This window comes from Silurus aristotelis, assembly GCF_946808225.1.
Source record: "Silurus aristotelis genome assembly, chromosome: 10".
Lineage (NCBI taxonomy): Eukaryota > Metazoa > Chordata > Actinopteri > Siluriformes > Siluridae > Silurus > Silurus aristotelis.
In genome coordinates, this window is record NC_139583.1 from 1,666,608 (window position 1) to 1,679,107 (window position 12,500).

Below are 12,500 nucleotides of genomic sequence, written 5' to 3' on the forward strand. Positions count from 1 at the left end.
AATATTGATGACACTAATGATATCAAAGTCTGTAATGAAAGGAATGACACTAATGACACTAAGGAATCCAAGACATCAAAGCCACTAAAGACATCAGTGTCATCAATGACAAAAGTCACGAATGACAGCACTAATGACACTAAAGTCACTGATGACATCAATGACTAACGACACCAATGATGCTAATGACACCAATGAGATCTATGACAAGAATGACAGTCACTAATAACATTGTGACACTAGTGGCATAAATGTCACCAATGATGACTACTAATGACATTAGTGACACTAATGACTGCAATGACATCAATGACAAAGTCCATAATGACATCACTGACATCAACGGCATCAATATCACCAATGACAAAAGTCACCAATGGCAACACTAAAGACATCAATAATGCTAATGACAGTTACTAATGACATTAGTGACACTAATGACATTGTCAGTAATGACTCCAATGACACAAATGACAGTAATCACAGTACCTTCTCATCCTTTATGGAGTGTAACAGGATAGAGAAAAAGAAAGAAACATGAAAAAGAAAGAAAGAGAAAGACACGTCAAAACTCACAACGAGCACTGAATCATTCTGCTTTCACACTTGATGAATTTTTGTTCCTAGTTAAAAGCCTAGCTGGAGCGCACTTCCACCAAAAACGCAGCTGGTTTACACCGTAACCATAGCAACCTGCCAGTCCTAGCTACCCTTCGAAGGCAAAAGAAAACTGAGCATTTGAGGAGCGGATGTGAATTTAATGCTGCTCCAGTTTTAGAAGAACATCAGAAATTTGCTCATATACAGTGAGGAAAATAAGTATTTGAACACCCTGCTATTTTGCAAGTTCTCCCACTTAGAAATCATGGAGGGGTCTGAAATTGTCATCGTAGGTGCATGTCCACTGTGAGAGACATAATCTAAAAAAAAATCTAGAAATCACAATGTATGATTTTTAAACTATTTATTTGTTTGATACAGCTGCAAATAAATATTTGAACACCTGAGAAAGTCAATGTTAATATTTGGTACAGTAGCCTTTGTTTGCAATTACAGAGGTCAAACGTTTCCTGTAGTTTTTCACCAGGTTTGCACACACTGCAGGAGGGATTTTGGCCCACTCCTCCACACAGATCTTCTCTAGATCAGTCAGGTTTCTGGCCTGTCGCTGAGAAACACGAAGTTTGAGCTCCCTCCAAAGATTCTCTATTGGGTTTAGGTCTGGAGACTGGCTAGGCCATGCCAGAACCTTGATATGCTTCCTACAGAGCCACTCCTTGGTTATCCGGGCTGTGTGCTTCGGGTCATTGTCATGTTGGAAGACCCAGCCTCGACCCATCTTCAATGCTCTAACTGAGGGAAGGAGGTTGTTCCCCAAAATCTCGCAATACATGGCCCCGGTCATCCTCTCCTTAATACAGTGCAGTCGCCCTGTCCAATGTGCAGAAAAACACCACCAAAGCATTATGCTACCACCCCCATGCTTCACAGTAGGAATGGTGTTCTTGGGATGGTACTCATCATTCTTCTTCCTCCAAACACGTTAAGTGGAATTATGACCCAAAAGTTCTATTTTGGTCTCATCTGACCACATGACTTTCTCCCATGACTCCTCTGGATCATCCAAATGGTCATTGGCAAACTTAAGACGTGCCTGGACATGTGCTGGTTTAAGCAGGGGAACCTTCCGTGCCATGCATGATTTCAAACCATGACGTCTTAGTGTATTACCAACAGTAACCTTGGAAACGGTGGTCCCAGCTCTTTTCAGGTCATTGACCAGCTCCTCCCGTGTAGTTCTGGGCTGATTTCTCACCTTCCTTAGGATTATTGAGACCCCACGAGGTGAGATCTTGCATGGAGCCCCAGTCCGAGGGAGATTGACAGTCATGTTTAGCTTCTTCCATTTTCTAATGATTGCTCCAACAGTGGACCCTTTTTTCACCAAGCTGCTTGGCAATTTCCCCGTAGCCCTTTCCAGCCTTGTGGATGTGTACAATTTTGTCTCTAGTGTCTTTGGACAGCTCATTGGTCTTGGCCATGTTAGTAGTTGGATTCTTACTGATTGTATGGGGTGGACAGGTGTCTTTATGCAGCTAACGACCTCAAACAGGTGCATGTAATTTAGGATAATAAATGTAGTGGAGGTGGAGATTTTAAAGGCAGACTAACAGGTCTTTGAGGGTCAGAATTCTAGCTGATAGACAGGTGTTCAAATACTTATTTGCAGCTGTATCATACAAATAAATAGTTTAAAAATCATACATTGTGATTTCTGGATTTTTTTTTTTAGATTATGTCTCTCACAGTGGACATGCACCTACGATGACAATTTCAGACCCCTCCATGATTTCTAAGTGGGAGAACTTGCAAAATAGCAGGGTGTTCAAATACTTATTTTCCTCACTGTATGTTCAGTGCGACTTTCTAAACCTGCTCTCTGATTGGACGGCAAGTTGAAGGGTTAGACGTGCGCTGGTTTGGAAAAACCCGCAGTGTGAAAGCATTTTCAGGCCAAACAGACACTCATTCATGAGACGAGCACCAGCAATGTAAGATCTTTTGACCGAACATTGTGAAAGTGTTAACGTGCTTCACAGTAAAGCTGATCTGCAGCAGATCGAGCTGAGGAATGCACTTTATTTCAGAGTGGCAGAAGATAACGTGTACTAAGGACGGGAAAGATTCCACGTTAGGTGATACCCTACATGGAGAATCTGGCAACCCAGAGACGGAATAAAATCAAACTGGAGACGCGCGCGCGCTTGTGTGTGTGTGTCACCTTATGCTGCATGGCTTCTTTCTGGCTGACGAGTTGCGAGCGCAGGATGAGCACCTCCTCCTTCCGGACCTCCAGCTCCTCGTTGGTGGAGTTTAGCTGCTCCATCAGGACCTTGTAGGCTGACGTGGAGCCGTCTTTTCCTGCCAAAGTCTGATGCATCTCACTCAGGTTGTGTCTCAGTTTCTTATTCTCCGACTCCAGCTCCTGACGCTGAACACACACATTTTATATATATATATATATATATATATATATATATATATATATATATATATATATATATCTCTTGAGCATGTGTGTGTGATGTGTGTAGAAAAAGGAAGGATGCAGCTACAGTAGAAATGCCAGTGTGTGTGTGTGTGTGTGTGTGTGTGTGTGTGTGTATACCTTAAGAGATTCGTACTCCAACTCAGCACCGCGAGCCTTTTTATGCTCTTCATCATCCTGCAAATGACATATGAAACATTCCTATAAAATCTACTTTCATGTATTAACACTGATGACACCAATAACACTAAAATCACTAATGACAATGACACTACACTGTGTTACTGTATATAATGGTGTATACTGCTGTGTGTGTGTGTGTGTGTGTGTGTGTGTGTGTGTGTGTGTATACCCTGGCTCTAGCCCGCTGAAACTGTTCATCTTTTCGGTCCAGTTCATTCTGCAGGCCCTGTTTCTCCTGCTCCAGCTCAGTCACTCGCTTCTGCAGCTTCAGGAACAAAGCCATGTCCAACGCTGCTCCTTTGGTCACATCCTAAACACACACACACACACACACACACACACACACACACACACACACACACACACACAAAATACTTTTACTTTTTTTGTTGTTATTTTCTTTATTTGAACTTGTGTTGCTTCTGGGGTCCAGCAGAGGGCGCCATGCATCATTTCGATTGTGGGTAATTCTGGTTTCTTGTAGAATCTATCTATCTATCTATCTATCTATCTATCTATCTATCTATCTCTCTATCTGTCTGTCTGTCTGTCTGTCTGTCTGTCTGTCTGTCTATCTATCTATCTATCTATCTATCTATCTATCTATCTATCTATCTATCTATCTATCTATCTACACTATATCACCAAAAGTATTAGGACACCTGGCTTTCCGGCCATATGTTGGAGACAGTCCCCCAATGTTGGAGACACATAATTGTATCAGACGTCTTTGGATGCAGGAGCATGACATTTTCTTTTCACTTGAACTAGGAGACCCAAAACCTGTTTCAGCATGACACTGCCCCGGCCCCATGAACATCTGCTTTACATGGGTTGGAGCTGAAGATCTCCTGCTATAGAGCTCCAACCCTACTGAACTACTGAATGACTGCACCCCAGCCATCCTCATCTCACCTACATCAGCACCTGACTTTACTAACACCCTTGTGTCTGAATTAATCTCCACACAATCTAGAGGAACATCTTAGCAATATTATGGTCAGGTCAACTTTTGTCCCTACAGTGTGTGTATCTATAGAACAGAATGTGGTTAAAACCGGATCAGGGTTAGAATTCGAGGGTTGGGACTGAATTGGTATGAGGTTAAGAGTGGATTAGGATGAGCAGGAGTATCAGAGGAAATAATGGCTAGTGTTTAAAATCAGATTAGGATCAGATCAAGATGTGATTGGACCAGATTAATTAAGGACCAGATTAGGACTCAGGAATGTTAGGTCAAGATTAGGATGGGGATCTAGAATGGGAATAGGCTGGGATTGGGGTTGGTACATAATTAGAATGTGGTTAGAACTGGATTAGGACCAGATTAGGATGTGGTTAGGACCAGATTAAGATTGAATCAGGATGTGGTTAGAAACAGATTATTACAGGAATAAATGATTGCTAGCGATCTGTAAAACAGGAAGTGATGTAAAATCTGGTGACGTCACCTCAGCTCCTCGTGCTCCCTCCTCAGCCTCAGTAAACTCAGAGTTGTAGGTGTATTCAGACTCGTTGCTGCTGTGTGTGGAGTCGGTTCTCCTGTGGCCCGGTTTGGGGACGTTCTGAAAGACGCGAGTGTGTTACATTGTGTATACTCATGCAACAAACTAATGTGTATACAGAACTGTGTGTGTGTGTGTGTGTGTGTGTGTGTGTGTGTGTGTGTGTGTGTGTTCACCAAGCTGAGCGAGATCTCTTCTTTGAGGTCGTCGTATTTCTCCTCCAGTCTCAGGTGCTCTGTGAGGAGGTTCTGATATCGAGATCTTTCCTCGTTTAGATCGCTTTCCAGCTGAGATGTTTCCTCCTTCAGAGACCTCTGCAACTTTTCTGTACACACACACACACACACACACACACACACACACACGGTTAGGTCTGGTGTCAGGACTGGGGTTTTGGTGTGGATTAAGACAGGATTAACTGGAATACAATAAGTACTGATTAGATTTTGGGTTAAGATCCATCTAGGACCAGATCAGGACATGCCGAGGACCAGATCAGGACATGCCGAGGACCAGATCAGGACATGCCGAGGACCAGATCAGGACATGCCGAGGACCAGATCAGGACATGCCGAGGACCAGAAATGACTGAATTAAAAATGGGATTAAGATAAAGTGAGAAAGGCTCACACATGGATGAATGAAGATATTATTACTGAGTAAATGACTGGATTCTATTCACATCTGGATAAAATACACATTAAATCCAGATTAAATCTGGATTATACAACAATCTTGATTCAAACTCTAATTGGACGGGATTATGATTGACATAGGATTGGATTAGACTGGGTTATGAGCAGGTTCAAACCATGTAGAGATCAGATTAGGATTACCTATGGATCCAGTTAGGATCATATTAGGGTAAAGTTACTACTGGATTAGGACTGGATTAGGATTGGTATTAGAAGGGTTCAGAACCAAAACAGGACCAGAGTGCAGTACCAGATTAGGAGTGGTTTAGGATAGGGATAAAGATAGGGTTAGAACCAGATTAGAATGAGATTAGAAATGGATTGAGATGAGGTTAAAAGCAGATTAAGACAGGTTTAGAACCAGATTAAGATTAGAACCCGATTAAGATAGGGTCAGAACCGGATTTAAATTGCGGTTTGGACAGGATTAAGATGAGGTTAGAACCGGATTAAGATGGCTTTAGGAAAAGATTAAAATAAGGTTGAGACCAGATTGAGAACAATCTTAGAATGAGATTACAAAGAGATTAAGAAGGGGTTAGGACTGGATTGAGATGAGATTAGGCCCGGATCAGTACCTGTCCATTGTTGGCTCTGTTCCTGGATCAGACGGTTCAGGTCATTCTTCTCATTCTTCAAAAGATCATTCTGTTCCTTTAACTCAGAGATCATCTACACACACACACACACACACACACACACACACACACACACACACACACACACATACACGATCAAGAGTCATGATAATGATAAATACGAGACTACACTGTATAATTATTACAACAACAAAAACACACACTCGTACCTTCTCCATCTCATCCTGGTAGGTCTTTGCCCAGTCCTCGATGGCCTTCTTCTCCTTCTGCGTGATCTGCAGATCTTTGCGCAGTTTCTCCAGCTCCTCTTGCAGCGTGGTGACTCTGTTAGCGTTGTTCTTCGCCTCCTCCTCCACGCCGCGTAAGCGAGTCAGGTCCTTTCGCAGACGCTCGCTCTCGTTGGCGTGGGCATGCTCCAACCCGCTCAGACGCTCGCCCAGAACACGGTTCTCCTTATGCTACAGCAAGGAACATGCACAACATCTAAACATTTATGTGAGGTTCATACAATTAGAGTTTCACGATCAGATCTAAATTGGATTGAATTAGAATATAGTCTGGATTAAGACTGACTGATTTCGATTTAGGTCTAGATTAGGACTGGTCAAAGATCGTGTCTCGAATGAGATCAAGATTTAGACTGTTCTAAAATTATGTCTGGATTCAATCTAAGTAACAATCAGGTCTAGAATTTATTCCAGATTAAAGATATTTAAACTAAATTAAAATAGTCTAAAAGCAAGTATGAATCAAGATTTATTTAGATTTATTTATATAGATATATTTGATATAGAATGATTTCTAAACTAGTTCATCACAATTGATCTAGAATGAGATGTTGATCAGATAAGATTAAGATGTAGATAACTCTATAATCAAACATTTTAAAATGTGCTTTAGATTTAAGTCTAATTTGGGACTAATCTAAAATTAATTCTTGATTAGGTCTGGTCTAGAAGTAATTATACTTTATGACTGGTCTAGAAATATTAATGAATTATAGTTGATTCAAATTTAACTCAGGATTAAGATTGGTCTAAAATTAATTCTAGACTAAGACATGTGTAGAATACAGTACGTCTGGATTAGGACTGGCCTATAATTAATTTAGGATTAAGACTGATGTAGGTGTGTGTAAACCCCTCCCTGTACTCGTCTCACACATCAGCAGAGAAGCTCATTATGGTACAGAGGTCAGGTGTGTGTTACCTGCTCATCGACTTTACGCTGCAGCTGCATGATCTTGTTCTCCATGCCGATGTTGAGTTTTTTGTAATGCTCCACGGACCTCGCCTCGATCTTCAGCTTCTTGAGCTCGCGCTTGGCCCTCATGCGCCGCAGGCAGCACTGCAGGTAGACCAGCGCCTCCAGAGAACGCTTATACCACCGACGCGCCAACCAGCCGCGCACCATCTTCTGGATGATGATGGCTTTGTGTTCACGCAGCAGCTGGGAAAAGAAAACAACATTTTTCGTGAAACAAAGAATTACATCAACACAAAGCTGTCCAGTTATTTTTTTTCAAACCTTCTGTCGGTTCATCTTGTACAGAATACACACACACTCACACACACACACACACTCACACACACACTCACACACACACACACACACACACGGTTTCTTCCTCTACTGAAGTGCTGAACTCTGAATATATCACACTAATACACAGACGAGAGACTGGACACTGAGGAAAGCAGGAAAGCAGCTGCTGCTGTCCGTCAGTAGGAGAGATATAAAGTGTCACACTCGCTGATTACATGACCTTTAACCTCTCACTGTATCATCATAAACACTCACCAATCACGTTACAAATAAACAAATAATAATACAAATAAATAAATCATGGTTCTCCAAATAATAAATAAACAAACAAATGTGTGTGTATATGTATGTGTGTGTATATGTGTGTATAAATGTGTATGTGTGTGTGTGTGTGTATATTTGTGTGTATGTGTGTGTATGTGTTTGTATGTGTGTGTGCATATGAGTGTGTATGTGTGTGTATATGTTTATGTATATGTGTGTGTGTTTGTGTGTGTATGTGTATGTATGTATGTGTGCGTGTGTGCATATATGTATATGTATATGTTTATGTATGTGTGTGTGTGCGTGTGTATGTGTGTATATGTGTATATGTGTATGTATTCGTATGTGTGTGTGTGTGTGTGTGTGTATGTGTATGTATGTATGTGTGCGTGTGTGCATATATGTATATGTATATGTTTATGTATGTGTGTGTGCGTGCGTATGTGTGTATATGTGTATGTATTCGTATGTGTGTGTGTGTGTGTGTGTGTGTGTGTGTATATGTGTGTGTGTGTGTATATGTGTGTGTGTGTATATATATATGTGTATGTATGTGTGTGTGTATGTGTATGTGTGTGTGTGTGTGTGTGTGTGTGTGTGTGTGTGTATATATGTGTATGTATTATGTGTGTATATGTGTATGTATGTGTGTGTGTGTGTGTGTGTACCGCTTTGTACTGCTGCCGGGCCATGTACGCTCTGAGGATACACTGCATGGCGAGGGCGGCGTTGCGTTTGCGCCTGTAGCTGGTTTTCTGTATGTACATGCGCTGGTACTTCTGGATGACGATGGCGGCTCGGGTTCGGCGCAGAAACTTCGCCAGGCTGAAAACAACAAAAAGAAGCTTTCAGCTCATCCCTTTATCCATCCATCCTTAAGTTTCTCCATCTGATAGTTTCGGTTCCTCACCATCGGGCCTGGTATCCACGGACGTATCTCTGAATGACCACGGCAGCTTGTTTCATGCGCAGGTACTTCTTGCGCTCCAGCCAGCAGCGGATGGTTTTCTGGATGCGAATGCAGGCGGCTCGCAGTTTATCGGCCCGGAGTTTCTCCAGGTACGCCACCTGACCTGCTCGGAAAAAGATCTTGGTCTTTCCAAACTGGTACTTATCCTGGTCCTGTAGGGGAACAAGTCAAATCATATAAGAGTTAGAATAAGTATTGGGGGAGTATTAGAGCATCTGGGGACGTTTGAGAGTATTAAAGCGTATTAAAGCGCATGATGAAGAACTGGAATGTACAAGTAAGTGTTATGAATAATGAGAAGGTAAGGAGGCGTATCAGAGCGTATGAGACAGATGTACAGTGTGTGGATAATTTTTCACCTGCACCAGTTTCTCCAAAACATTCCTGCAGGTCATTTTCTTATCAGCCAGAACGTCCTTCTGCTTCATCAACACACGATAACGGCTGAAGAACTCCTGATAGGTCCACCTGAAAACAACACGCACACAACGTATCTGCTTCATGTTTGTGGTTCCTCTTCTGTATACCGCAATTAAAGAAGCTGATTTGAGTTTGTACCTGGATGGAAATCCTGCCGCGGAGATGCGGATGGTCTCGAGGACTCCACACGCCCTCAGCTGCTGCACCGCCCGCTTCGGGTCAAACCTGGAAAATAATCTTTATTAATAATGTCTCAAAGTTCTAACCTCAAATCAGTGAAGAATAAACAAAATAAGCAAATTTGTGTAAATAAATAACCCCAGCACCTGATCTTGATATAAAAACTGCACATTATTGATATATTAATGATCACAAACACGTCTAACGCCAATTCTTTCGCCTCCCTGAGGTCTGCTTATGAAGGAGTTACGCTCCTTACGTGAAGGCCAATTTGTAGTCGTTGGGTTTGATGCAGCGGACGTAGTGTGGTGTCGTGGCGTTCAGGGTCTCCATCAGCAGCTGGAGAGAGTTACGGAACTGCACAGGACAAAACACACACACACACACACACACACACACACACACAAGATATAATCAAATAAACACACACAGGGTAAGAAATAACTACTGTACAGAGGAACTGCTCACTAAACTGTGAATTATACCTCATTCTTTATTAATTAGATTCATATTTATTAGTAAAATGAATAAATAATTTATTCTAAACAATTGATAAACAATTTTAAAAAGTTAAATAACTTATAAAAAAAAAAATTATTACTGACATTTCTATTCATTATTGATTTAATTCCAGTAATTTTATTCAGCACAAATGTGATAAATATCTATCCATCCATCCATCCATCCATCCATCCATCCAGTTTTTATATATTTTATATATTTTATATAATGCATATTTTATATATTAATTTGCATAATACATGAATAATTATTATAATTACTATTATTATTATTATAATTATTATTATTATTATTATTATTGTTGTTATATTTTGGAGGCCCACCTGTAGGCCCACGGTTTTCTTGTGCTCCTTGCTGGCCTGGTACGGTTTGCCCTTGTTGGGTTTGACGCTGAGGCGAGTGCGCCCCCCGGGGGCAGGAACAATTCCTGTTGGACTTGTCACTTTATTCTCATCCTGGAAGAGCTCCACCAGCAGGTCGAACTGTTAAACAGACCCGACACAGTGTAAGAACACCAGATTGTTTTTTGTCAAATATACACTATATGGACAAAAGTTTGTGGACACCTGAACATTAGATTCATATGTGCTTTTTAAACATCTCATTCCACATTAATCTCCATTTGCAGTTATAATGAGCTTCACTCTTCTGGGAAGATGTTTCACTAGATTTTGTAGAGATTTGTACTCATTCAGCTATAAGAGTGTTAGTAAAGGCAGGTGGTGAAGTAGGTGAGAAGGTGAGGAAGCCTGGGGTGCAGTCAGCGTTCACATTCATCTTAAAGGAGTTTAATAGGACTGGAGCTCTACAGCCGAAGATCTTCCACTCCATCCTATGTAAAGCAGATCTTCATGGAGCTGGCTTTAGGAGCATAGTCATGCTGGAACGGGTTTGGGTCTCCTAGTTCAAGTGAAAATTTCATGCACAATTGTGTGCCTCTGACTTTGTGCAGAGTTTGGAGAAGAACCACATACAGGTGGACAAGTCAAGTATCCCAATACATTTGGCCAAATAGTGCATAAAGGAAATGAAATGATTCCTCACCAGCTGCTGATTAGAAATTAAACTGAAGGTGCATCAGATTTCAGGCTTGAGCTCTAACAATTTTGTGGTGATTTAGTGAGAAGTGAAATGGAGAAGCTTCAGCATCGTAAAGGAGGATATAAAGCTGCAGCTTGCTCCACGCTCGTTTATCATCAGAGGTAACAAGCTTAGCACCATGCAGCAGCAGAGACACTCAAGAGATATATACAAGCAGAACAGCATTACACACCACCTCACCATCTCTCTCTCACACTCACACACACACACACACACACACACACACACACACACACACACACACACACGCACCAGGATAACCTCTTACACTTTTTATATATTTACTCATAAATAGTTCTATCATTTTATATTTTTTGTAACAGGAGAGCATGAGGGAGCATGAGGAAGTATAATGGAGTGTAATGGAAAAGTAAATAAGTGTATGAGGAGAGTATAATGGAGTAAGAGGAAGAATCTGAGAATGTACCAGACTATAATCAGACTGAGGGGATGTGTGTGGAAGTTAAAAGTCAGTCTGGCGATGTCTGAATCAGTATTAGCGGTAGTATAGAGCAAATGTCTGAGGTTATGTTTCAGGTAGTTTGTGGGCATTTTAAGGTAATGTGTGAAATAACATTTTAGGCAGGTAGGAGCCAGTCTGGGGTAATGTCTGGGGGTAATGTCTGGGGGTAATGTCTGGGGGTAATGTCTGGGGGTAATGTCTGTGGTAATGTCTGAGGTAATGTCTGAGGTAATGTCTGAGGTAATGTCTGAGGTAATGTCTGAGGTAATGTCTGAGGTAATGTCTGGGGGTAATGTCTGGGGGTAATGTCTGGGGGTAATGTCTGGGGGTAATGTCTGGGGGTAATGTCTGGGGGTAATGTCTGTGGTAATGTCTGTGGTAATGTCTGAGATAGTTTAGGGGCAGTCTGAGGTAATGTCTGTGGTAATGTCTGTGGTAATGTCTGGGGGTAATGCCTGAGGTAATGTCTGTGGTAATGTCTGAGATAGTTTAGGGGCAGTCTGAGGTAATGTCTGAGGTAATGTCTGAGGTAATGTCTGAGGGTAATGTCTGTGGTAATGTCTGTGGTAATGTCTGTGGTAATGTCTGTGGTAATGTCTGTGGTAATGCCTGAGGTAATGCCTGAGGTAGTTTAGGGGCAGTCTGAGGTAATGTCTGTGGTAATGTCTGTGGTAATGTCTGAGGGTAATGTCTGAGGGTAATGTCCGAGTTAGTTTCGGGGCAGTCTGAGGGAATGTCTGAGGCAGTGTGTGAGGTAGTGGAAGTCAAATGTAATTAAGGGAGTTTATGGGCAATTTGAGTTAATGTGTAAAATAACATTTTGGCCAAATTAGGGGCAGTCTGAGGTAATGTCAGTGGTAATGTCTGTGGTAATGTCTGGGGGTAATGTCTGTGGTAATGCCTGAGGTAATGTCTGAGATAGTTTAGGGGCAGTCTGAGGTAATGTCTGTGGTAATGTCTGAGGTAATGTCTGAGGGTAATGTCTGAGGGTAATGTCTAAGGGG

At 41.7% G+C, this 12,500-nt stretch overlaps 1 protein-coding gene and 1 long non-coding RNA gene across 7 annotated transcripts in view; one reads left to right on the top strand and one right to left on the bottom strand.

Annotated features, from left to right (window-relative positions):
* The window catches only part of LOC310732222, a 6,038-nt gene extending 2,873 nt beyond the window's left edge, over window positions 1-3,165 (top strand). Inside the window, exon 3 of the long non-coding RNA XR_014535402.1 lies at window positions 3,131-3,165. This is a non-coding gene — a long non-coding RNA (uncharacterized lncRNA). The remainder of the gene's footprint in view (window positions 1-3,130) is intronic.
* The window catches only part of myo5aa (myosin VAa), a 52,450-nt gene that overhangs the window by 12,738 nt on the left and 27,212 nt on the right, over window positions 1-12,500 (bottom strand). For all 6 annotated transcript variants that reach the window (XM_083552190.1, XM_083552189.1, XM_083552188.1 and 3 more), the window contains exons 15-28: window positions 10,256-10,414; window positions 9,670-9,767; window positions 9,369-9,455; window positions 9,170-9,278; window positions 8,751-8,962; window positions 8,509-8,665; window positions 7,241-7,480; window positions 6,241-6,489; window positions 6,011-6,104; window positions 4,914-5,062; window positions 4,684-4,797; window positions 3,402-3,542; window positions 3,170-3,226; window positions 2,783-2,992 (exon numbers count right to left, since the gene is read on the bottom strand). In XM_083552190.1, coding sequence (XP_083408316.1) covers window positions 2,783-2,992; window positions 3,170-3,226; window positions 3,402-3,542; window positions 4,684-4,797; window positions 4,914-5,062; window positions 6,011-6,104; window positions 6,241-6,489; window positions 7,241-7,480; window positions 8,509-8,665; window positions 8,751-8,962; window positions 9,170-9,278; window positions 9,369-9,455; window positions 9,670-9,767; window positions 10,256-10,414 — 2,076 coding nt within the window. The remainder of the gene's footprint in view (window positions 1-2,782; window positions 2,993-3,169; window positions 3,227-3,401; window positions 3,543-4,683; window positions 4,798-4,913; window positions 5,063-6,010; window positions 6,105-6,240; window positions 6,490-7,240; window positions 7,481-8,508; window positions 8,666-8,750; window positions 8,963-9,169; window positions 9,279-9,368; window positions 9,456-9,669; window positions 9,768-10,255; window positions 10,415-12,500) is intronic.